Here is a 24,310-nt window from a genome sequence, read left to right as displayed (position 1 = left end):
CCCACATTGAAGAAATGATGATAGATTGGCACAGCAAATACAAAATCCAGAAAAAAAAAAGAGTATGAACTCATTCCTTACGTAGGTCAGATCTCTTGGTCTTGTGGTGAATGTAAAAATCTAATCATGTAATTTAAATTTGTAACTAAACCCGACTGAAACAAAATCCTGCCTTCTTTTCAATTGTAAACAGTTCATTACACTCTACTTCAAGTAGGTAAATTATAATTTAAGCAGAGAAACATTAAAGTAGGAGGATCTTCCAAACAGTTTCAAATGATCATAAGACAGTCATGCAGTAGGGTATATAGGGGGGGGGGGATTTCTTTTTTTTTTAGAAATTTGAACTTTCAAAAAAAAAAAAAAAAAAAACTTCGCATACCTCAGGAAAAAAAAAACAGCAGAATTTGAAAAGACCACAGGGCCTAAACTTTAAAATGTTCCCTAAAAATTCAATTAAAAAATGTATCAAAAGCTCCTTGCACCTATATAGTAATCAAGCGCAGATTCTTTTTTTTTTTATTAAATAATGATTTTGATTCAAGTTTTAATAACTTTATGATTATAAGAAAAAGAAGATTTGTACTAATTTTAGGTTACATTGCAAGACATCAGATTTGAAAGGAAAAATGTAAAGTAGGTATTAAAACAATTTTAATTTCTTACCTAGCATATTATAACAAAGGTTGAACAAGAAAACCAAAGTCAAAAATATATCTAGAGTAGATACAATAACATAAATTTAGATTACATCAAACCAAGCCACTAGGATGTCAACTGATGGCATGAGGGATCGAAATGACATGAGAAGATGCATTTTTAATAGGAGTCCTTTGATTGAGCTTTCGAGACATAATCCATTTCTTGTATAAGTCGCTGCCTACCTCCGCTCACCCCTCGTCATAACTATTACACCTAACACTATTTGGTCTGTGTCTTACAAATTAATTTCAGGAAAATTGGTAGTAGAACAAAAAATAATTTGAAAAATGATGGAAAGACTGTGTTAACAATATTTGGAAAAAAATTCTGGGACATAGCTCAAAAACTCAGCAATGCTATTACTCTAAAACTTTCAAGAATTTTATATTCAATGTTGCCCATTTACAATTTATGAGAGAATGAAAACCAAAATGAAGTTTTATGCCAATGGAAAAAAAATTGCTTTGGATTGGAATTCAGAACTTCAGATCATAAATTATAATAAAATCTCAGACAGTTTACAAAACATATCGATGAAATAAAAAACAGGAAACATTTGGTACTTTTTAAAATAACAATTTCAGTTGAATTGATTTTTGAAATTAAAGCCATATAAAAGTAGGTTATTGACACATCTGAATTAATTATTGATTTCTATACAATATTGTGCCTGAAAAAAAAATACTGTATTTATTAAACTTACAGCTGTTGAATCCACATCACTATGAATGGCAACAGTTTTTATGCCCATCTGACGACATGTTTTAATTATTCTACAGGCAATTTCGCCCCTATTAGCAATAAGAATTTTATCGAATTTCTGAAAGAGAAAAAAGACATTAATATAAAGTTAAGTACCAATATCAAGTTCTGCACAAAAAAATAATAATAATGATAATAATAATAATAATAACAATAATTTAGTTAGTACCAGGTTCAAAAATATCATGATATTTTCAAAAATAACAAAAATATCCGGTATTTTGATATATATCAGATATTTTGATATATATCCGATATTTTCAATTAGCACAAACTCAAGTCTTCAAAATAGTAAATGCATCCTCAAATCACTCTTAATTTTCTTACGTTATAATTACAATATGTAGACTTAAAATTAACGTTTCTTTCATTATTTATATCTAATGTTTCAGTTTACATTTTTATCAATTTTAATGGAGTTAATTTAGCATTAGCTGCTTTACTCTTTTTTTTTTTTTTTTTGTTAGCTACTTTTACAGTTATATGATTCAGAAATAAATAATATGCATTAGTCAGTGCACAGTCATTTTCTTTTTTTCTGAGCAATGTTTAAAATTTAATTAGGCACTTTTAGTGCGAATTAAAATTGTTAAATTACTAATAATTTTATGCATATAAAACACAAGTAAAAAAGGAATTTGTATCACTTTGTTATATTAGTGATGTACTATACATTGTAAAAATATAGTAAACTAGCAAAAATACCCAGCATTGCCTGCGTTAGTAATAATTATGAGAAAAAATCGTTACTTGCTTTTGTTTTCTGGTTTAAGTGAAAGAATTTAAAACACATCTTTTTGACGTGATTAAAAATCGAGTTTCTTCCTTACCCATAAAACTAAAATAGCAATAAGTATAAAAAACAAAATAGTATTGATTTAAAAACGAAAGCACTATATTTAAGCATATACAAATTTCCAAAATATGAAATTAATCTTCTCATGTTTAAAAAGATTAATCTGTTGATACTTTTTTTTAAACATGGAGTCTAAAACCTTCTCTGTATTGCTATTGAAGTTGCTCGTAATCCCCTTATACTTGCTTTAGTTATTTTGGGAAATTTCAATCATTGTGGGCTCTTTGTGCGATTTTACCGTATTTGCGGGAATTGTTTTGGGATACCTTCAATGATGCTCCCTCCTTCTTTCCTTACTTTGTAAAACGATACAATATTAATGATATATCAGATCGATACGATATGATGTAATATGATATTTCGTTACAGAGATATTATCGCCAGGTGCTGAGATACTTTTGGTCACCACAAAATGGCGCTAAAGAGTTTCATCCGAAATGTTTCCAAAATAAGTAGTAAAATTTGGCAATTGTTTGAAATTGTGCAAAATGGAAAATTAATGGAAGTGTTTGTGCTGTTTATGGATTTGCCTAATTTAGTTGCTGGATTATTTAACACAGTAAAAAAAAGTTTTTTAAAGAGTCTTTGATTGGCGATATTTTGTTTACATGGTGAAAGCTGAGAAACATGACGTAGTCTTCGGCTTCAAAAACAGCGATGTTGAAAAAACTGCCAAATGCATCAGCTACGGAAATCTTTCTGCAAAAGTTTTGGCGATCTGCTGGTTGATTGGATAATGAGTAAGTGCTCAATCAGCATAAATAATAATAAAAACCATTAATTACATTAAAGTTCTGTTTAAATGGAAAATGATCAGCCAAATCATATATTATTTGCTAATCTTGTGCAAAAATCTTACTTCAAGATTTGACTTGAGAAAAGCCTTGAACAGTCACGAAAAGCAAAGATAGTCAACAATACAACAATTGTCACTATCGACAGGGAGTTGAGATGATACACTAAATACTGTATTGAGTTGAGGAAAGCCTTCGAACATGGAACTAAAAAGCTCATAACTCATTTTTTATTCTACTTAGAAATTTCGAATAGGTGCCATCTTCAGCAGAAAAATCAGAGCTTTCGATGGACATATAATGTAAATATGTGCAAGTATTTTTTCATCCCTATATTAGAGAACTTATACGAAAATTGTATTTTATTGCTCCCCTAAGGGGGTTTTGCCCCCCATAACGGGACGAAAACTACCCTATGTGTTATTCTGATACATAAGCTATATTATTGTAAAGTTTCATCAAAATCCATTCAGTAGTTTTTGCGTGAAAGAGTAACAAACATCCATACATCCATACATCCATACAGACAAACTTTCACATATATAATATTAGTAAGACTAGCAGTACCGCACAGCAATGCCCCTGCGAAGAATTTAAAGCAATGGCAGGTAACCCGTCGATTGCGATCGACTGGCCGATCTGGAGCCTGTTTTCAGTCGATCCCGGCGACATTCTGGACCTTGTATATTTTCTTGATTAAGTACAATTAATAAAAATTATTTTCTGGGGAGAAACAGGCTTAACTTCCAAATCAAAAAGGTTTTGAAAATTTTTTAGAACATTTTAAAATTGCTGAAAGGGGCACCATTTTCAATTTTTAAGAAAAAAAATCTTTTTGCCTTTTGTTCTTGAAAAATAATATCCGCAAAAGTTAGTATAGATTGACAGATAAAACTTGGTATGAATGTTTTATAATTTTTTTTTTAGGAAGAAAAACATTGTTTTGAGCAAGATCGGCAATTAATTTCGGTTGCTGATCACTAATTTAAAGGAAGTCTATTGAATAAAAAAATCCAAATGAGGCTGGAATATTCGTAACCCTTGTAATATTTCAAATTTCTTAATACCTGGTTCGACTTTGAACTCAAGTCCGTTCTTGAGAATTTTGCATATGAGTGCGGAACATTCTCCAACCTGTCCCCCCCCCCTTAAAATTGAAATTTCCAAAAATCCTGCCTTAGCACGCGCTTACGTTATATAACCAACCTATGTTCCAAATTTCAGCTTTCTAACCTCAGTAGTTTTGGCTGTGCGTTGATTGTCAGTCCGGACAAGCTATTTTATAAATATATATATATATATATATATATACAGATAACTTTTTGTTATTTTTAATAATAGATAAACAATATTACTATTATTAACCTACTTTTGTTCTGAAAATACCATAGTTGAAAAAATAAATATTGAAAATATCAAAATATCATGATATTTTCAAAATAAATAAGGGATATATATTGTGATATATATCATGATATATATCGGCAAACCCTGGTTAGTACCTGCTAAAAATAATAATAAAACAAGCAAAAGCTGAAAATAAATAGTTCGTAACAACTAAAAAATGACGGTTTTAATGAAATTAATTTAATAAACTAATTTTACATCAAGCAGCAGAAACAGTGTCACTGATGTTGTAGATTCTTTACAAAGTCCATGGATTGTTTCTTAAAAAGGGTAAACATTCTTAAGGAGAAATATATCTTAAGTGTCAGTGCTCACAGATTTGTACAGACAACTCGGGATAACAAAGTCTTTTAACTTGACTATTCTTTTATCTCTAAGTTTTCATTTGGTCCTAAACTCTTACATTGTAAGAACTTCCTATATAACTCAAACTACCAATAGTGATTCATTTCCAATCAATTCAATCTATCAATTATGATTCATTTACCAATACTTCAACTGTTTAGCAGCCGCCACTTTTCTGGGAAATATGGTACAGTCATGGAGTTGTGATTTTCAGCAGATACCATATTGCTTTTGATTACAATGCATTACATGCCATACAAATTGATAAAATAAAAAATTCATACATTTTGTAACCAAAATTTAAAAAATTGAGAGAAAGATCAAATTACTACAAAAATATTGCACTATTTATTTTTTTTTTCTCTCCTCTTCATAATGGTGACTTTTAAACAATTGTATGTTACATACAGACAAAAGACACAGTCAACTCTTGATCAGTAAAAACCTTATAACTCAAATATTTCCCTATCTAGAAGTTTTCATTGAGTGCCAAACTCTTGAGTTCTCTCTCTCTCTATTGGGAACATACCTCAAACTTAATTACTTGAAGGTTTTAGCTGGTCTTTGGAATTCCAGGTTATTGAGAGTTGAAAAACGCTAAATGTAAAGGTGCAGATTAGTCGTCGCCACTAGCTAATTGGCTACCAAAAGATTTAAACGGGGACAAAAAATTTTAATGCGGATCATCACAAGCGTGGTTGAAAATACTTTTGTAATTGACTGTAAGTGGTCAAAGCATTAACCATTTTGAGATAAATTATGTAATTTAAAAAAAAAAAGAACTTTCAGTGAATTATCGATACGGCAGAAGTGTTTTCGGATTCTCTCTCGTGACACTGCAGCTCCCAATAAATCAATTTTTTCTATTATAATTGTAGTACTTATATTGACAAAAACTTTCAGCATTTGAATAAGCTTCCTTCTCCCCTTTATTTCATCTGAAGTATTGGCAACTGCGATCATCTCATAAGGAAGAATTCACATTTTCAGCTCCCCTTAATTTTCGAGTCACGCTCTCTCTCTGCTTTTAATGAATTGAAATAGAAACTTTTAGATTTTTAAATTTCCAGCACCCTCTTATTGATCTCTACATCAAACAAAGCTTCTGTATCAAAAACTTTGACTGAAATTTGTTAAAATTGGCGGGAACTTTGGCAAATAGAAGAAATTGACAATGACAAAAAAGCTTCAAACTTTTGGAGTCTTTAATCCTCATTATTCTTTAAAATATCCATTAATAGAATAACAATATAAATGAACTTCTAATTTACCGAAAATAATTTTTTAAAGAATTAAACACACGCACTGTTAAATCACTGTTCATATTAATGCATTTTACTCTATACGATGTTTTGATTTGTTTTGAAGATTGTATACTAATTTCATGATTTTTTACAGATTGATAGCACTTAAAATTTGGAGTTTCATAGTTCACAGCACATAAAACAAAAAAGGAAGGTCAAAAACGTCCCAGCCAAAGCCCTGTAAGTGTCCTCATGGTTGACTACACAGGCGGCAACATTCTACAAATAGGTTTTCAAAAACTTGCACAACGCTATGACTAATGCTTGGAAAACCACAGGAGCAACGTCAAGAAATAGCCTAAGGGTGGTAGATTTTTTTGCAATAAATTTCTTTGCTCTATCTGACTTGGTCTTTTTTATTTGAAAATGGAACTTATACTCGGAACGACTCTCGTATTTTTTGATTCTCAATCAGCATGTAGACTGTTGAAAAATTCTGCTGCTGGGATTCTATAAAACAAACTAAATACTAACTCTAAAATAAATTAATGCAAAACCGAACAAAATAGGCTGTTTAAATTCTTTGAATACTTACTGATTCATGATGATCTATGGGATCTAAAGTATTAATCTTTTGCTTTATGCTCGAGGTATTTCTCACCTGTTAAGAAAAACAGAAGTTAAAAAGAAAATGCAGAAAAGTAGCACACATGATTTTTTTACTGTTTTTGGCTTATTCAGATATATTTTCAAACTAATGAAGACAAATTTTACTTGTACTTGTCTTCTAAAGGTCAAAGAAAATTAAACTTTTAACCTTTATGGTTCAGGGCCTGATTTATCTTTAGGCTCAGAAAACCTTTTTGACCTAACGACGGCCCTGATCAAGATCTATCAAAATTGCGTTTTTACGTAAAGCTACAGGTTCGAAAATTTAAGTGGAGCGCCACTTTCGTCAACATTATTAAAGATCGTCTTAAATTTCAATTTAGGGCTTCAATTTCGAGAAAATTCCGGGAGAGCTTCCAAAAACTCTTTTTCTTAACGTCATATAAAGGTCGGCTACAATTGTAATATTAGAGGATCAATTTCAGAAAACTGCCTGTCCCCTAACCATAGATAGTCTAAAATATGGTTTTAAAGACTTTTATCACGAAAATTTTCCGGGGGCGAGCCCCCGAATCTCTTTTTTCCCTAACATTACCACAGATAGTCAAAAACTGCGTCTTTAGAACTACAATTTTGAAAACTTATCGGAGGAGAGCCCCCGAACCTGCCTTTCTCCCTAACACAACGGTAGACTATTTACAATTGCATTTTTGAAGTTTCAATATAGAAAAATTACCGCAAAGAGGCCATCAAACCTTTTATCCCCCAAACATCACCAGAGATCGTCTAAAACTGGTTTTAAAAATACATTTTCTAAAATATTTCGGGGGAGACCCCCCCCCCCCCCCGTACTCTCTAGCTAACTGACTATTATATTTCTGTTTCAAGGTTCATATTGCATACATCTAGTAATCACTCCATCCCTAAACAGAAAATTGAATCCATTCTCACTGTAATTATTCATACCTTTGAAAAAAAAAAGGTGCAGCAAAACTCAGGGGTCTCCAAAACTTGTTTACTCAAGGTCCACGTTGCAAATTTTGGGAAGGCGAGGCGGAACAATCCAACAATATTTAAGTTCAAATGGTATTTGTTTGCGCTCCCCCCCCCCCCCGGAAATTCGACTGGAAATTAGATATTTTCAAAATTTATGTTTAACCCGATTCCAAAGACGGAAAAATTGGGGGGGGGGGGGAATTTGCGCCATTGAGCTTGGGGGGGATGGGCACCCCTGCCCGGTGCAAGGAACTGATTTGTCCCCTCCCCCTAGACCCAGGTTTCACTGGTTGGTTTCCAGGCACATACCCTCCCTCCCCCCCAAAACAAAAAAATCCTAAAAAATTTTTTTAAACCACAGAAAATAACTAAAATTAACCAATCTCCTCCGAAATTTTTTTGGCTGCCCCAATGCAGGTTTCTTTATCTAATCTGCTATTGTACAAAGGAAAATCCACTGATGAACTCTTTCCAGTAAAGAACTAACTGATTGCCCAAGAACACAAGGGTGCCCGTCTGCAGGGGGGGGGGGGGCGGTTCATGGTGCAGACTGTGGTATTGAAATTTTTAGGAGGTGGGGTGTTTTGAGGGGTATTTTATCATTTTTAGGGAGTTCTCTTCACAATATTTAGGGGCTGCCCTTGATCTTACAGGGGTAGGCCCCCTTGATGAACCCTCATTGTAAAATTCTCAGAAATAGTTCTTCAATTGCTTTTCCCGCTGCATGAAGTGAGGAATTTGTGCGTAATTTTTTCACAAGGAGAGATAAATAATTTATTTATGATAGAAAATGAACATTTGGCCTTCTTTTTGGCACAGTAATGGAGTGCTAGAAAATTAATGCTCTCCTGGACTTTTATAACTAGCTTTCAAAACTGCATTTTTAATTTTTCAAAAAGGGAAGATATAATTCGTTTACTTACGAAAATGAAAGATTATTGAATAGAATTTTGTTAATGAAAATCTTGGTTGATACTAGTAACAAAAAAGTGCAATAAAATTGCTAATATTTTTTTTTTATTTAAATCTCTGAGATACTGATTAAAAAATGATGATAAATAGTTTCTTTTGAACAAAAAACACTGAATCAAATTTATAATGCATGGGTTGAACACAAAACAAATGAATTCAATGCAATGGCACATTAAAAAATTGTACTACTATGCCAAATTGCTGCACAAGGAATAACATAAATTGTTTTAAACTTTTTTTTCCTTTCAAACACTGGAAAATTTGTCAAACTGTTGACATTTGGATTTTCCCTATAATACTATATTAATTATAAACGAAATTTTTCGGTAGATTTCTGTGTACAACCACATGGCAACTAATTTCATTGCAATAATCAGATAAGTCAATTTTAAAGATAATCAATGTTCCAATGAATATATTTAATTACAAATATAGAAATTAAGTTGAAATAAGAGGACTCACAAGTTTTATACTAGAAAAAATAACAAGTTTATTTCTATTTAAACGAAATAAACACCGACCCCCTCGTACAGCTGCCATCATGTTCAACGAGAGAGCACGTAGGGAGCAGACGTTTTGTTTACTTCAGTTTTGTTTGCCATCGGCTAGCTCAGCTTGGCGAAGTTTCGCTAAGTTTTTAGTTAATCATTTTACCTGAGAAAAGTATCAAATATGGAAAATAACTAAAATTTTGCAGAACTTTAAAAAAACAATCAGTATTTAGTTGCATTTGACGGCACAAGACGAAATGTCAAGATGTGAATGAATAAAGTTATGACTTGTTGGCGAGGTTATGGAATGTAAGGCGATAGATCACAAAAGAGAAGGCAACCCTATCAATACAGAAACTACTGATACAACTACTGAGTCACCAGCCGGTCAACACTAGCATTGGCACACGTTAATCTGCCTTGCTTTTATAACGTAGATGGAGAATTTTTTAAATAATACTAATCATCAGTTTTGTAAAATTAATCTGGTGAGATTGTTATTTCACACGAAATTATTTTCATTCATTTTCTTGTAGGGTAGCGCTTAAACCTTTTTCCCGTCTTGCAGTTAAAAAATCTGACGTTTCAGAATGAATGCCGTCAGAGCTGGCATTTTTACTTGAAATATTTACCTTGATCCTTTTAAACTGTCTGTAACGTCAATGGTAGTACATTCGTCACTTTGTATTTAAATCTTTCAATAATCGATAAAGTTTGTATGATAAATGTTTTTGTATAAAGAAATATTTTGTTGAAATTATAATGAACAAATCTGTGATAGGCTTAAGTAAACAGAATTTCATCTTGCTATGTAATTTGTTTATTAATATTTTACACTACGAAGATGTTGTTTTTGAACTAATAAGTTGTGTTCTGGGTTAAGATATTTTAATTACTATGATACAAATCTGTTTATAAATGTGCCCATCGATATTTGTTACATAATTTTTTAAGTTGCATCAAATAAGCAGAAATTTATCCCGGTGGGGATACCTATTTTGGTTAATATAAAATTGATTTTTACTCCTTTTAAGTGATTTCGATTCTTCACTAATACGCGTCTAGAAATATTAGGTCGAATGCTTTATTCCGGTCCTCACTTATACATGTTATTAAACATTAGAATGGAATACAAGATGCGATATTTGTACTTGAGATTTTTTTTTCACACTTTAGATTTTTTTTTCACAAGACTTAATTTTCAAATTAAGGACTCAGAATTTATTTTTTAAACTAATTCATTAAGTAATTAATGTGTGTGTTTGATATAAATGATGAAATGCGTTTATTACTGAAATGTTTGGTTTATGCGTACAATGTGTCATGTACCAATAACTTTCGTGGAAAGTAAAAAATGTTTAAGTACCTACTTTAATGCATGCCGTTTTATCAATAGTTTTATTATACTTCCTATTGTTTTTGTAATTTTAAAAGAAATTTACTAATTGCTGATTCTTTAGTGTATATAGTTGTATATTGATTCAGTTTAACTGTTGTGCTTAAGGATTGTGTATTCAAAACTGCAGTAGTTGTTATTATGATCGCATCTTGATCAGCCTACAGTTTTCCAACAAGAAATTGTCTTCATCTCAAAATGGGTGGAATCATGTTAAGGGCTTAAGGTTAGGCAATGCACCAAAACATTACAAAATTTTGAATGGTTGCAACAAACATTTGTGGATAAGTATTGTCTGGATAAACTTATATTGCAAGACTTTACATCCAAATGCTCACTTTTCTGCTGTGGAAAAGAAGTTCTTTGAAACCCCAAAACACGTGTCTGCAGTTCTCCGCAAATTTGCAGTTTACTTATATATAACACTTATATTTTCCGTTACATATTAATAACTTTTTAACTTTTGAGGAAGATAAATTGTTATTAAAATGTAAGCAATAAGTTTAAAAAGCAAAAAAAAAAAAAAAAAAAAATCAAATGTTGAACAATTTTTACACTAATTTCTGCGTTTTGAAATACTCAGATTGGGGGAAAAGGATTTAAAAATCATGGAAATTCTCAGCGCAACAACCTTAATTATGTGTACCTCTTTAAAAGCCTACTTTTGTTTAAAAAACTTAGCAGTTTAACCTTTTCTATTTCATTTACAATTCATATGTAGTAAAATGCTCAACCTTTTTGTATTCTTAGCATTAAACTTTTAAATTTCAAAATTTTTAGCATTAAAGTTTTAGGCAGGCCGTCATTTTGGGGGGTCAATAGGAGCAACTATTCCCCTGTCTTTGAGAAATTAATGCATTGCATAAAAGAAAGTGAGCGAGCTTTTTGTTATCTAACATAAATTGTCTTGAATGTGTACTTATTGCCTCCGCCCTCAAAAAATTAGAAATTATAGGTCCTCTTTTAAGTGTAGATGGATATTTTTGACAATATTCTGACTTAATTTTTTGAATACTTTGTTATAATAGATTGTAGAAATGAATCACTAAAAGTTACATACTAATGTTCTCCTTTATATTATTTTACAAAAGAAAAAAAGATCTCAGTTTTGGAATATTTTTTAAAAATTGCAAAATAAAAGTATAAGCATTTTTCAAAATTTTCTATTAAGTTGTCAAAAAAAAGTTATACTGAATGCAAACTTTTACACTAAGGATGCATGAAAAATGAAAATAGTAAAAAATATTTGCTACTTACTCTTTCTGTAACAAGAAAATTATTCCCTTCAAACAAAAAGCTTTAAAAATACTTTCCCCTCTATGAAATTGAAATGTGACTCTTGATATGACTTTATTTTTAAAGCTCTAGATTTTGAAAATGCTTTTTTTACTTAGTCCTTTTGAGCTCATACAACCAAACATTTTATTTTCTGTATACAAGGCACAATATAGAAAATAAAAGTTCATAAGGATTCGGTCACATAAATATGCAAATTTCAAGAAATATAGATGTGAACAAGTTTTATGAATAGCTTGAACTGAAAATTGGCTATATGATCATAAACTGGTACTTAATAAAGGAATGACCAATGAGCCAACAGTGCTCTGGCACATACAGACTCTTGAGTTTTGCAAAATTGAATATTTCAAAACATACTTGTGGACGAAGCGATACTTATGTAGTGACAGCAAAGACATTTCTGGCAAACATGATTTTTCAAATGTGAAATTGAAAGCTTTTATAAAACTAATGTTCTTTACTATTGTATTGCCATATAAATGCATTTCATGTGAGAACTCTTTGTATAGAATTTGAGCAAAATGGATCAATGGATAAAATATGAGTTGTAAAAGTTTGTCTAGAAACATAATGCGTGATGAATTAATGTATCCGTTGGAAAGCACAATGGACTACTGCAGGGTGGCGACAGATCAGGGGAAAGTCAGGGAACTTTATTAATCAGGGAAATTTGAAAAAATAACAAAAATTCAGGAAAAATTTATCAAATGAGGAAAAAAAATTTTTTTCTCTAGGTTCGATAAATTTACTTCATCTAAGAGTTTGTTGGTACTCTCGACTTCGATGAGATGACATCTGCTTCCTGACTCATAAATAGCAAAAACTATCCATTGTGGGACATTTAGCATGTTTTTTCTGGTGCATTATATTTATATTGGCACCAAAACTTTTTTTTTGTGGATCAGTCTCAATACAAGTATGCATTAGTATGCTAAAAAAATGAAAGAAAAAAATCTGAAATAATTTGCACAAACATAAGATCTGCGAATATTGCTTTTTATCGTTATGCATTATACACTGTGCTGATCGATATAATGAATAAATCATATTTATATATTAAAAAGAGCTTTGGATTTTTTTCAACATGCTTTGTAACTGAATACTAATGAGAAAATAAGAATTACTGTTAACCGAAAGCGGATGCTACAAAGATTGCTGCATTTACGTATGACACATGGCAGTGTAGAAATGTAAAAATAAACAACAAGTACTATGTTTTCAACAAGTAATACCTGGATGTGTGGCAAGCCAGGCTCATCTGCCGCTTACGTAACTTGCAGGTCGTATGGATCTTATCCACATAGCGGCGAATGAGTCAGGTGATCGTGTTTTTCCTATTTCTCTCCGGGGAATAACGGAACACGATATATCATGCAATTGAGGGAAATTACCGAAGCTATGCATTTCATATTTATGGCACAAATATAGTGCAAGGAGTCGCTGCTCTTCGATACTTCAGACGTTTAACATCTTGTAAATAAAAGTGTTATTTTTGATAATTATGGAGTCAAATTTCTTATCAAGAACATCAATTCCGTTCATAACAACAAACGTTCATCCCTGTCCATGTCAAATTGATTTTGAGTTATTAAATGTCAAGTCTACCCTGGTATGATGTATCGGGCATTTTGATATGACATGATATTCCAGAGACTCCTACGTATGTAGGCTCAGCTTATCCATTTTAAATTCCTGGGCAATTGGGTCCCTAAAGATGACAGCGTAGTTTGGTACTTTGTTGAGATGCTGTAGACAGCTTAGCTCTCATGTGGTTGAGTGGTTACAGCCTTTGCTTTCACCAGCTACCTGGGTTGAATCTATTACTTGTTGCAACAAATATTTCAATTTTCTTTTCATAACCCTGCTCATTTAATCATTATGAGTTTATCTTTTTGTAAATGTGTTACTTATTTACATTTTTGTGGTATACTATTATTATTTCTACATTTCTTAGCTACTATGTTAAGTGTGTATTTAAATTGATTAACTTACATGAAGATTTTTGCAGTGAATACTCATGTGGGAATCTGCAGCTGTCAAGATTAATGGCGGCTAAGAGTTTTTAAAACCTTAGTTAGAAAGGCTACTGTAAATCATGACCATTGTCATGCGAGGAGGGCAGACTGGTGGAGGAGATTCTCCTCAGGAAAATATTCCTGTACAGCCACCCAGAACTAATCAAATACCTAGTCCAAATCCTGTACGTAATTTTAATTTTTCTCATGCTGCATTAATGTTGCTGTATCATTAAACTTTCACTATTCTTTGTTTTGCAGAGTGTTGCTCTTAATACCTCATCTTGAGATCAAAACTTTGCATTTTATAGACTAATAGAGGACCCGACAGACGTTGTTCTGTTCAAACTTAGTAAATTGAAAAGTTAAAAAATTTCAATAAACCATCAAGTGTTTGAACCATTTTGTTGAGAAAAATAAGTAAAAAGAAAATGTTTTAAGCTGCTTGGTGTCAGAATGTGTATATTTATTACAACTTGATTTATCTAATGCTCACTGAGCAGTTATTTTATTAGCTATTTTTTCCTGTGCTTGATGGATTGTTCCTTCAGCTCAAAGGATAAAAAGCGTTCTCATATAAAGTGTAAAAACTAACTACCCATCTACAACAAATGGGAAATCCTGCTGCAACATCTCCCAAATGAAAAGGAATAAAACAATTGAAAGGATATTGTTTAAAAAAATGAATGAGCGGAAGTTACTCATCCCCCGCCCCTCCCGATGTAAAATAAACATTCTTCAACTAACATGACTAAACACTCTTAAAAAACCAAAAACAATTCTATATTTCTCAAAATAAACAAAAAAAAAAAATAAATAAATAAATTACGTTTTTTCTCTTTCTTTCTTTCACACAAACAAATTGAGGTTTCTGCTATTCCACTGAGGAAGCTTATACCTCTATTAATCCACAATGTTTCCAGGCTTTGTTTTCCCAGGACAGTACAAAGACAACACAATAGATGGTGGTGCCATCTATGGACAGTTCAAGAGACAATTTAGAACCAGGCCAAGAGCCGAATAACTTCCTAGTCTGGCACCCCCAGAGGTATCGTTTCACTTGGAGGACATTGTGATCACAAGCATATTTAACGTCGCCCAGTCACCATTAGTGACGACGGTGAGTCTTCGACCAGTGAGGATTGAACCCGAGACCCTCCGGTCCTGAGTCCAATGCCTTACCGATCAGGCTACCACGGCCCAAATTACATTAACAATAGCTTTAAAATGCAAACAAATAATCTTGTAACTCTATTGTTTATTGCCCAAGCCACCAAGTTTCTAAAATCCAGCCGATCAGTGAGCGAAGCCAACTCCGACCGATTAGTGGTCCGATCTTTTGAACGAAAATTTCAAAACTTCATATATTGCCTAATTTGTTCTTTCCATCAAAGATAAATACCTTTGCGTACAGATCTACCCTGTTGTAATTTATCTGGACGAAAATAAAATTTGTTTTGTCTTTAAATTCCATCAACTTTTGATTTAATAATGTACTGATTAGTTTGATAATCCTTAAAGTATTCTTGACGTTGGAGCCAAAACTCTGATGGATTTGAGCAGAGAAACAAATGTTGCTAGGTACAGTACATTCTGATCATTTGGTTAGGAAAACCTAAAGCACCTATCCGGTCACATGGTTCAACTACGACGACAGAACACACGTTTTGCGTGAACCTTCCAGTACTTTACTTAAAAATATATCCTGGGACCTAAAATCGTTGCTTTCAAGAAATGAAAGCTTCACTCTCTCTCTCTACGTTTTATCTATTCTCAATTGACATATCACAGTAGGAAATTTCATCACAAAAAACAGAACTGACTTTCTTATTTTCTTTTGGCAACGGGTTAAATATTTATTTCAGTTCTCGCTGAACAACAGGTCAAAATAAATATTAATCATTTGGAAGATATAATCATTCAATGTTTAAATTAATTAACAAAAATGTTTCCTATTCTATCCATTGCGCTTCTATAAACCATGCTTACCGCAACTTAATTACATACAAAAAATTTGATCAAAATCGGTCCAGCTGTTTAAAAGTCTTATAGTTACAAACGTCCACACAAAAGAAATATATATTAAGATAGCATCAAACAAATTATTTCACTGATCAATTAACTTAGCTTGTGAATATTTTCTATTACTATGTACTTGATTAGATCAAAATGTTTGCAAAATGAGAGATTTAAAGATAAAAGTAAATTTAAAAAGTCCTAACTATGTTAATCATTATATTCATACTATTCCAACCCTAAGTTCAAGCTATTGCCTAACATTATTTTCACTCACTTCATTGTGTGCTAGCTACATTTAGACAAAGGCAATTAGACAATGAGTGTGTTTATCATTATTACAATATTCATTTCATTCTATTGAAGTTATTTTACTTTTATAATCTTTGGTTTAAAAAACTTTGCCCTAAGAAGAAAAAGTGAAGAATGTCTTAAATATAATTTGCTGAATAATAGCTGTTACCTCTTCTTATGTTACAGAACATCAATTTTCGTAACTGAAAAGGTAGCTAACTTTTTGAAGTTTTGCAGTAGTGGAGAATTATGCTTTTTTAGATTGGTGAAAGATCTACTCTGTAGACTATTTAGTCTGTTAATGGGTCATTCTCCAAAAAACGTATCTTTTGAACGCAAATATTTTTCAATTTCGAAACCTTTTTTTTTTTTTAACTTCTTACATGAAAGTGTTACCTACTAGAAGTAACCATAAACAATGGCCCAGCTAACCTCGGCCGTTCGCTAAATGTTTGAATTTTTTTTTTCTTTTTCTTTCTTTTTTTTTATAAAGTAAGCAAGAAAGAAAGAAATCTGTCACCGATCCACAATTTTTTTTCAAAAGCACTTGCCTGTCCGTGGATCAAAAAAAGTTGAGAAACACTATTAGATAACCATTCTCAAAAGAATGATGTGACTTGCCAGTATGTAAATTTTAAAAAAGGATACATTTTTTACTGATTTTACGGTTTGTTTATTGACCAAGATTTTTAACATTTCCAGACAAAACTCATTGGAATCATATGAAGTTTTTATGTTATTAATAAATACCATATCTGTATTGAAATATTTCTTTAAATGATATTTTATTGTGCACTGCAATAAGGTTAAAAATATGCAACTGCATTTTAATATTGCAGTTAAATGAAATAGAAGGCAGTGCAGAGCAGGAAGAAACTCCTAATGAATTACCAGATGGACAAGAGCCGGAATTTCCTCATGCTGAATTAGTTCGGTTGGATGAAATGATTAATCGGCCTCGCTGGGTTGTTCCGGTGCTTCCTAAAGGAGAATTGGAAGTCTTGTTAGATGCTTCAATTAATTTAAGTAAATTAGGTGAGTTATATATATATATATATATATATATATATATATATATATATATATATATATATATATATTTGTTTTTAAGTGATCACAATATAACATCAATCACTTACTGAAAATATTGCTTGGAATTATGGAAATGTTTTTCCCCAATGCAATTGTTAAGTCTGTTTTGTCTGTATAAATTTTGCTTTGTTTTGAAAAACCTTGAATACAAGATCGGTTTTGTGCTACCTTATGTGTAGTAAAATAATTCTGCTTAAAAAGACTTATAATTTATCTTGCTTTATCTAAAGCATATTGTTTGTTCTTGTAGATACCTTTAATATCCCACTTAAAATTAATCCTGAAAAATGCCAAAAAAAAGCAGAGTTTTCCATTGGTTTGATGTGTGTGTGGGGGGGGGGGGCATTGTTTTCCTTGAAAATTTCCAAAAGGGGGCATATACTGCAATCGAGTTTGATGAGCAGTGTTAGTATATAGTCAAGTAAGCATACTAAAAAGAATTAGCTACTGTCCAACCATCACGAGAAAAGCCACCGCCAAAATATCTTTGCCTGTCTACTGCTATAACAACAAGGTGCGTCATTTTTCTAAGGGAAACTTAATGTTGGAAAAACCCATATGACTGCATAAAAGCAAGCGGACGAGTGGCGAAATGGTGCCAAAAAGCCTTCCTGCTAACCCTTGCTGAAAATGAACGAAGTCCATTTCTATGGCAGTAGACGGGCTCAAACTTGACGGCGGGAGCTTTTCTCAGAAAGCCAGACAGTAACTCTATCTTTACTAATAATAAAGCTGAAATTCTCTCTGTCGGGATCTCTGATCAGATCTCTGTCTGGATCTCTGATCCATATAGCGCCTAAACCATTCCTCCGATTTTCGCAAAATTTGCCACAGAATTATTTTGTAGCGTGGGGGTGTGCACCTTGAAGCAATTTTTCAAAAACTCAACTTTATTCTTTTTCTATTCCAATTTTAAGAACATTTTACCTCGCAAATTATAACGTGGAAGAGTAAATTACCAAATTCTCATAACGTGGAACCGTAACGTAGGCGAGCAAATGAACATAGCCATATTGGCAAGAAATACATCATCCATTATTTTTAAATATACAGTCAAACCAAATGACCTTTTAATTTTCTGCTACGGGCAAAGCCATGTGGGTATCACTAGTAAAAAATACTTTTGAAAATGCAGAAATTATAAATATAAAAGAATGAACAAAATAAAAATATTATTTTACAAAAACTTTTCAGTGGGTACTATTAGGGCGATTCTAGAAAAAATATCCCATGCCTAACGCTAAGTTTTTAATTTTTTCTAGCTAACCAAAGCCTTCAAAGAATAATGTTGGAGAAGAATACATGCTTTGATATTCTACCAAAGCACAACAGTTAATCTCATATTTAATTAAGTTACTTGAATAAAATAAAAACTTAGGGTTTCTTACGGGACATTTTTTTTTTTTGAGAAACACCCTTTAAGTTAGTAACATCTCAAAAAAGGTTTTCTTGAAAGACAAGTGGGTAGCCCCAAGATGGTGATTCAAAATATATATTAAAATTTTAGTTTACTTTTTTACAGGGATTGATCAGCGTAGTGAGGCTTGTCAAAGATTTTATAGAGATGGCCTCTCTGTGTCTTTTACTAAAATACTTACTGATGAAGCTGTTAGTGGGTGGAAGTTTGAAATCCATGTAAGTGTGTTTTGTGAACTCTCTTTTACTTTTTCAGCAACATTTAGTCATGATGACTTTTCTTACATTTTATTGATTCACAGTCGGGGCAAACGTAACCTGGCAGCATTGTGAAGGCTATGCAGATCCTAATCACAGCATTGCAATGCTGCCAAGTTAGGCTTGCCCCAACTATAGTTTTATGTTGAAACTTTTTTCTCATACTTTTTGAAGATATTTATTTTAAACAAGGCCAAACAGTGATGCACTTTTAGTTAGCTTTGTTCTTGTTAAGATATGCATTATTTAAAAAAAAACTTATGACTTTTAAATGCTTGCTCTGCTGAATATGTTTGAATAATCTTCGAAATATACCTTATCCAGGAACCAACAACAATTGTAGAATCTTAGGAGCCAGGAAAAAGATTTTAGGTGCCAGACAAATTATTTCTGAGAATTAATGGTAAATTTCAGAGTAACATGGCCTTTGAAATATTCTTTTTCTTAAATCATTAGTCGCCAAGATAATGTTTTTAGTCACCCGAGCGATCTGGCTGCGGGGATTTGTTGAATTCTACCCATACCCGTATACAAAATTCACACTAAGGGAAAAACTAGGGTGTGATCTCCCACTCTGATAAAAATTTCAAGTAGTATTTTTAAAATTGGCGGGGAAGTGTTTTGTTATTTTCATTCTTTTTTGCTTGAACATTTTAGATTTTGTAAAAGCTCTTATTTTTGCAGGGATTTAATTGTTCTGAGTTCTTGAAGATTTGAGCCTTTTCAAAATATCTCAACTTGGTATATATAATCAAATTTCTGTTCTTTTCATATAAAATTCTCAATTTTTAGCTCGCAGTAGCACTGATACATTTTTTTTTCACTGAAATATTCGCTTTGATATGAAATATTTATTTAAATTAAATGTTTGCATATCAGGCAGTGCAATACTTATGTAACGAACATATTGCTAATTTATTAAATAGCGGTTTCATTTTGACAGCAAATGTATTTTCCGAGATTTTTTGGAGAAATTTATTGCTTAACGGTTTTTTTTCTCAAACAGAATCATGCAATAACTTTTGACTCTGAGTTCCATTTCGCCTTGTTTGTTTTGTTGATTGTTATTTTCCTATTTAAGCTGTCTGCTGTTCATTTTCCTTGCTTTTACCGGATGTCTTTACATCCAAAAGCTAACAATTTTGAATTGAAAAAGGGATTCCTGGAAACCCCGAAAAATGCACATTCTGTAACCTGTATATTTGTGCTACGAAACATTGATTGTTTCCTGTTGCTTCTCGGCACAAATGTATTAATTTTCCATTTGTTTGCTGAACTAAGTGTGCATTTTATTTTAGATATCTACAATTTTTTAAAAGTAGAACAAACCATTGAAATCTCGAAATTTCTGCTTCATAAGGCAAGATTCTTTTTATAATCAATCATTTACTAAATGGTGTGCTAATAAACACTCTCAATTGTTATTAAAAATGTTTCAATGCCTCCACAGGAAAAAATAAAGTCTGAAAATAGCAATTTTGCTATCAAAAGCTTTTTGGTCAGCTTTGACGCAAAATTGTTTAGAAAATACGGTTTGTTTGATGCAACTAGGAGTAGAAGATATACCGAAAATTTCAAAAGGTATTGAATGTTCAGTAAACCCAAAGAAAAAAGTTTTTTTCAGTCTTCTATTCCTATTCCTTTTTGTCTAAACTCCTAGATTATTCTGTTCCATTGATAATAAGATAGCAGTTGAACATAACCGTAAGATATTCTATTTATGTTTTCTATCTTCTTAAAAGAAATATGAAAAATCTGAGATGAGAAATTTCAGAATCTTTTTGATGTTTGTCTGCTGAAAGTGATCAGCGGGAACAGCATGCAAAGGGATTTTTATTAAGTGGGATTTTAGGAAAAGTTGCGGGAATCCTGCAATCCCGCACCCTGGTGAGAACATTGTCTGTACACATATGTATAGCTGCCAACTTGTACGATTTAGCTGTACATTGTAAGATTTCCGGACGTTTTGTACGGTTTTATAGCGGATTTGTATGAGAACCTCGCACTTTTGTTTATCGGATAACAACATGAAGAACATTTTAAACTGTAGGAACTTATAGAAAAACTATTGTTTCAAACAAGTTGTGACAGACAATTTTTGAAAGCTGCAAAGTCAGCAACTTTTAAAAGTTTAAGGTCAAAGAAATGAAAGTTTATTTATTTACGTATTTTTAAATTTATTTTTTGCTTATAAAAGCACAGATCAAGTAAAGATAAGGATTTGAAAATGTTATAATAATTTACATTTTAATACTTTTCTTTATAATGGTCAAAAAGCGTAGAAATAGCCACCGCATACATTGTAAGATTTTTTAAGTTGGCATGTTGGCAGCTACCCATATGCTGTTTTACAAGAACTAACATTTTTTTCTTAAACAGCAGAAAAATCTTGTATAAGAATATTTCTAAGATGAATGAGAAAACAATTTTAACAGTTGAGCCTGAAAGAAAAGTATTTGTCCAGAAACAAGTTTTAGGTGAAAATGTCAATATTTAATGTATTAAGTATGCTGCTAAATTTATAATATGAAAAAATAATTAGGGAGGTATTTTCATTAAAAAGTAAATAAGTGACTTTATTTATTGACAAGTTAGTATTTGCTGTTGTGTTTATAAAAGTGTTATTTGATTAGTTTTTGCACATTTTAAAAATTGTGTTTGTAAAACACGTTAAGTGGCAATTTAATATTCTTGATTTGTACTCTAAAATTTCTTGTTTTTGATACTGTTGTGCTGAACTAACCACATGATATTAAATTATATAAAATTTGCAAGTTGTTATTTATAAAGTTTGCAAAATTGACACACCACACATCATTTATATGTTCAGCCTATATGTATGCTAAATTTCATTACTTTGTATGCAATACAGTCATCTGAATATGAGAAACACAAACATCAAAGACAATCATGCCTTTTTATATTTCGTCGAGATTTATAAGTATTATATGCCAACATAGAAATTAAATGTTACTTTAAAAATTAATTGATTTCGGGTGTTTTCTTATTCAACTTGCAACGTAGGGGACTTTTATTGATAAACTTTTTTTTTCATGTTTATTTCCCTGTTTCTGAGCATTAAGAAATAAACTGCTAGTTTCCTGTTAGGTTCTATTTCAAATCTTGGTCCCTGAAGCACTTTTCCAGTAGAAGAGTGGTAAAAGCCTACATGCCCCCCATATTTGAAACAAATTTATTTCCTACTTAGTTGCAAATAAATTTCACATTTTTTAAGTTGCAAATTAGCATAAAATTTCCTGTGTGAATTAAAGGTCCTTGAATTTCATTTTTAGAGGTGCATTATGAAAAATTGTGAACATCTTGTGGATTTGTGCGTACTAAAACTTAATCAAGACTGTCTCTCTTTGCTTGAGCTGCTGGCCATGGTTCTTAATCCCAATAACAAGTTAGTCTAGTATATATTTCTATATACCTATTTATTTAAAATTCTTTCGTTTTTATGCATCTTATTTACAATTTATTTTTTCATGTAGATTTCACACCTTCAATGGGACTAGACCATCTGAAACGGTCCCTACAGGTTCACAGTTGCCAGAAGAAGAAGTATTTGCTCGTCCATCAGATTTACGAACTCCAAAGGCATAAGTCATTTTCATTAATTCTTTAAGATTTCTTTCGGTTACAAAATTAGATTAATTGATGCTATGAATATCCGTTTTATGTTTATAAAGCACTTATTAATTTTTATGTTTTTATTTTAATGGATTAACTGCCATTTCATAATCCATTAAAATAAAAACATAAACATTACCACAGATTATTCTTGTATTTTTGTTTCAAAGTCAGCAACAGGCTTCAAAAGTTGATTCATGCTTACATTTTTTTGCATTTTCAATGTTTTTTTTTAAATCTGATTTTGAATGTTTAAAAAAGAATTTGATAGTGTTTAAAAGATTTTTTTTTTCACTGCTTTTTTCCGTGCATAAGCTCTTTTTTCTCCTCCATGTTTCTGATTATTTGTTTTTAAAATATCTTGTTTAAATTTTGGAATTCTAACCATAAATTTTCAGTGCTAGTAGAATAATACGTTCTACTAAGTAACTATGCCATCCCAATAGCAAAAATAAAAAATCTTAATTACTCATCTTTAAAAAAAAAAGTAGGGGTGAACAAATTACAACTTCACATGTGAATATGCATTGTGCATCACTCAAGATGCCCAGTATTAGGGGGAGTTCTCCCTCTGAAACTGTGGCTTTTAAGTATTTCCCTGAAAATTTAAGAACTCTAACCATCAGAAATATTCACGTCATTTCAAAAAAGTTTTTTATTATCCTGTAATCAGAAGTAAAATACATCAAACTAAATCTAAAGAATTTGGAAAGTAAATTCAAAATTTTAAACAATTGTATGATGTTTAACAAAATTGGTTTGATTAGAATTACCGTATATACTCGCGTATAAGTCGATCTCTTGTATAAGTCGACCCTCTACTTTTAGGAGAAAAACCGGGAAAAAATCGAAAACCCGCTTATAAGTTAAGTCCCTCTTTTTGAAAAAAAACTGGAAATTTTGCGTCTAATTTCGAATTTGAATGTTATAAAATGGAGGAAAATGAAATGTAATGAACATTTTTATGTTTAAAAATGTCCAATTTTTATTCTTATGCACCAAAAGGGCTCACTTTTACAATTGCGATTTTTGTAAAGGGTTCGATTTCGCTGTTATTATTTTTTTACTGATTGCTTTTATTTTGATTTTATATCAATAACATTTTATGCTGTAGCCATATTAGATATTATTTTTAAAAAATGAGCAATAATTCGCGACTATCGGGAAAATTCGCGAATATGGCAATCCCCACACTTTAGTAGTCGGCTTAATGTCATTATTTATTCTTTATTTCACAGTCAGATCATCTAAAATCATAGCAGAATGTTTAAGTATTTACTTCTTTAGCATTTGCCTAAAAAGGATAGACTACAATCGGGAAAATAATTTTTTCAAAGAAAAAACTTTTTTTTTCAAAGAAAAAATTGTAAATTCTGCTCCGCCTATAAGTTGAACCCCTTAATTTTAAACATCATTTTGTGTAATAAATTTATCGACTTATACGCAAGTATATACGGTAGGGTTTTTTTTGAGTAATTAAGATTCTTATTAAACTCTCTTCATGTGGTAAACGTCATCTAATCTATTTTTGTGACTGTTAGCAAAGGGATTCCCGATCTTTATAAACTCATTGGTTAATTTCTTTAAAAAACAATTAAACAACCTTCATTTAATAAAATTTATTAAGAAATGTCTCAAGAACTTGAAGGGTTTCGAAATATTAACCATCATTAAAATATAGGCAAAGGATCATATGTATAATGCTATTCTGAC

At 31.5% G+C, this 24,310-nt stretch overlaps 2 protein-coding genes across 2 annotated transcripts in view; one reads left to right on the top strand and one right to left on the bottom strand.

The window, feature by feature from the left end:
* Positions 1-9,229, bottom strand: part of LOC129217086 (propionyl-CoA carboxylase alpha chain, mitochondrial-like) — a 51,179-nt gene extending 41,950 nt beyond the window's left edge. Inside the window, exons 1-3 of the mRNA XM_054851334.1 lie at positions 9,150-9,229; positions 6,706-6,771; positions 1,406-1,522 (exon numbers count right to left, since the gene is read on the bottom strand). Of these exons, the coding sequence (XP_054707309.1) occupies positions 1,406-1,522; positions 6,706-6,771; positions 9,150-9,227 (261 nt within the window). The 5' untranslated portion in view covers positions 9,228-9,229. The remainder of the gene's footprint in view (positions 1-1,405; positions 1,523-6,705; positions 6,772-9,149) is intronic.
* Positions 9,230-9,562: 333 nt separating this feature from the next.
* The window catches only part of LOC129235206 (probable ubiquitin carboxyl-terminal hydrolase FAF-X), a gene marked incomplete in the record, with an annotated part of 111,185 nt that continues 96,437 nt past the window's right edge, over positions 9,563-24,310 (top strand). The window contains 6 exon segments of the mRNA XM_054868913.1: positions 9,563-9,666; positions 13,882-14,073; positions 17,038-17,233; positions 18,813-18,925; positions 22,258-22,370; positions 22,459-22,564. Of these exon segments, the coding sequence (XP_054724888.1) occupies positions 13,969-14,073; positions 17,038-17,233; positions 18,813-18,925; positions 22,258-22,370; positions 22,459-22,564 (633 nt within the window).

This window comes from Uloborus diversus, chromosome 2 (genome assembly GCF_026930045.1).
Source record: "Uloborus diversus isolate 005 chromosome 2, Udiv.v.3.1, whole genome shotgun sequence".
Classification (NCBI taxonomy): domain Eukaryota; kingdom Metazoa; phylum Arthropoda; class Arachnida; order Araneae; family Uloboridae; genus Uloborus; species Uloborus diversus.
Note: the sequence above shows the minus strand (reverse complement) of the source record. Positions and strands in the feature narration are given on the sequence as shown.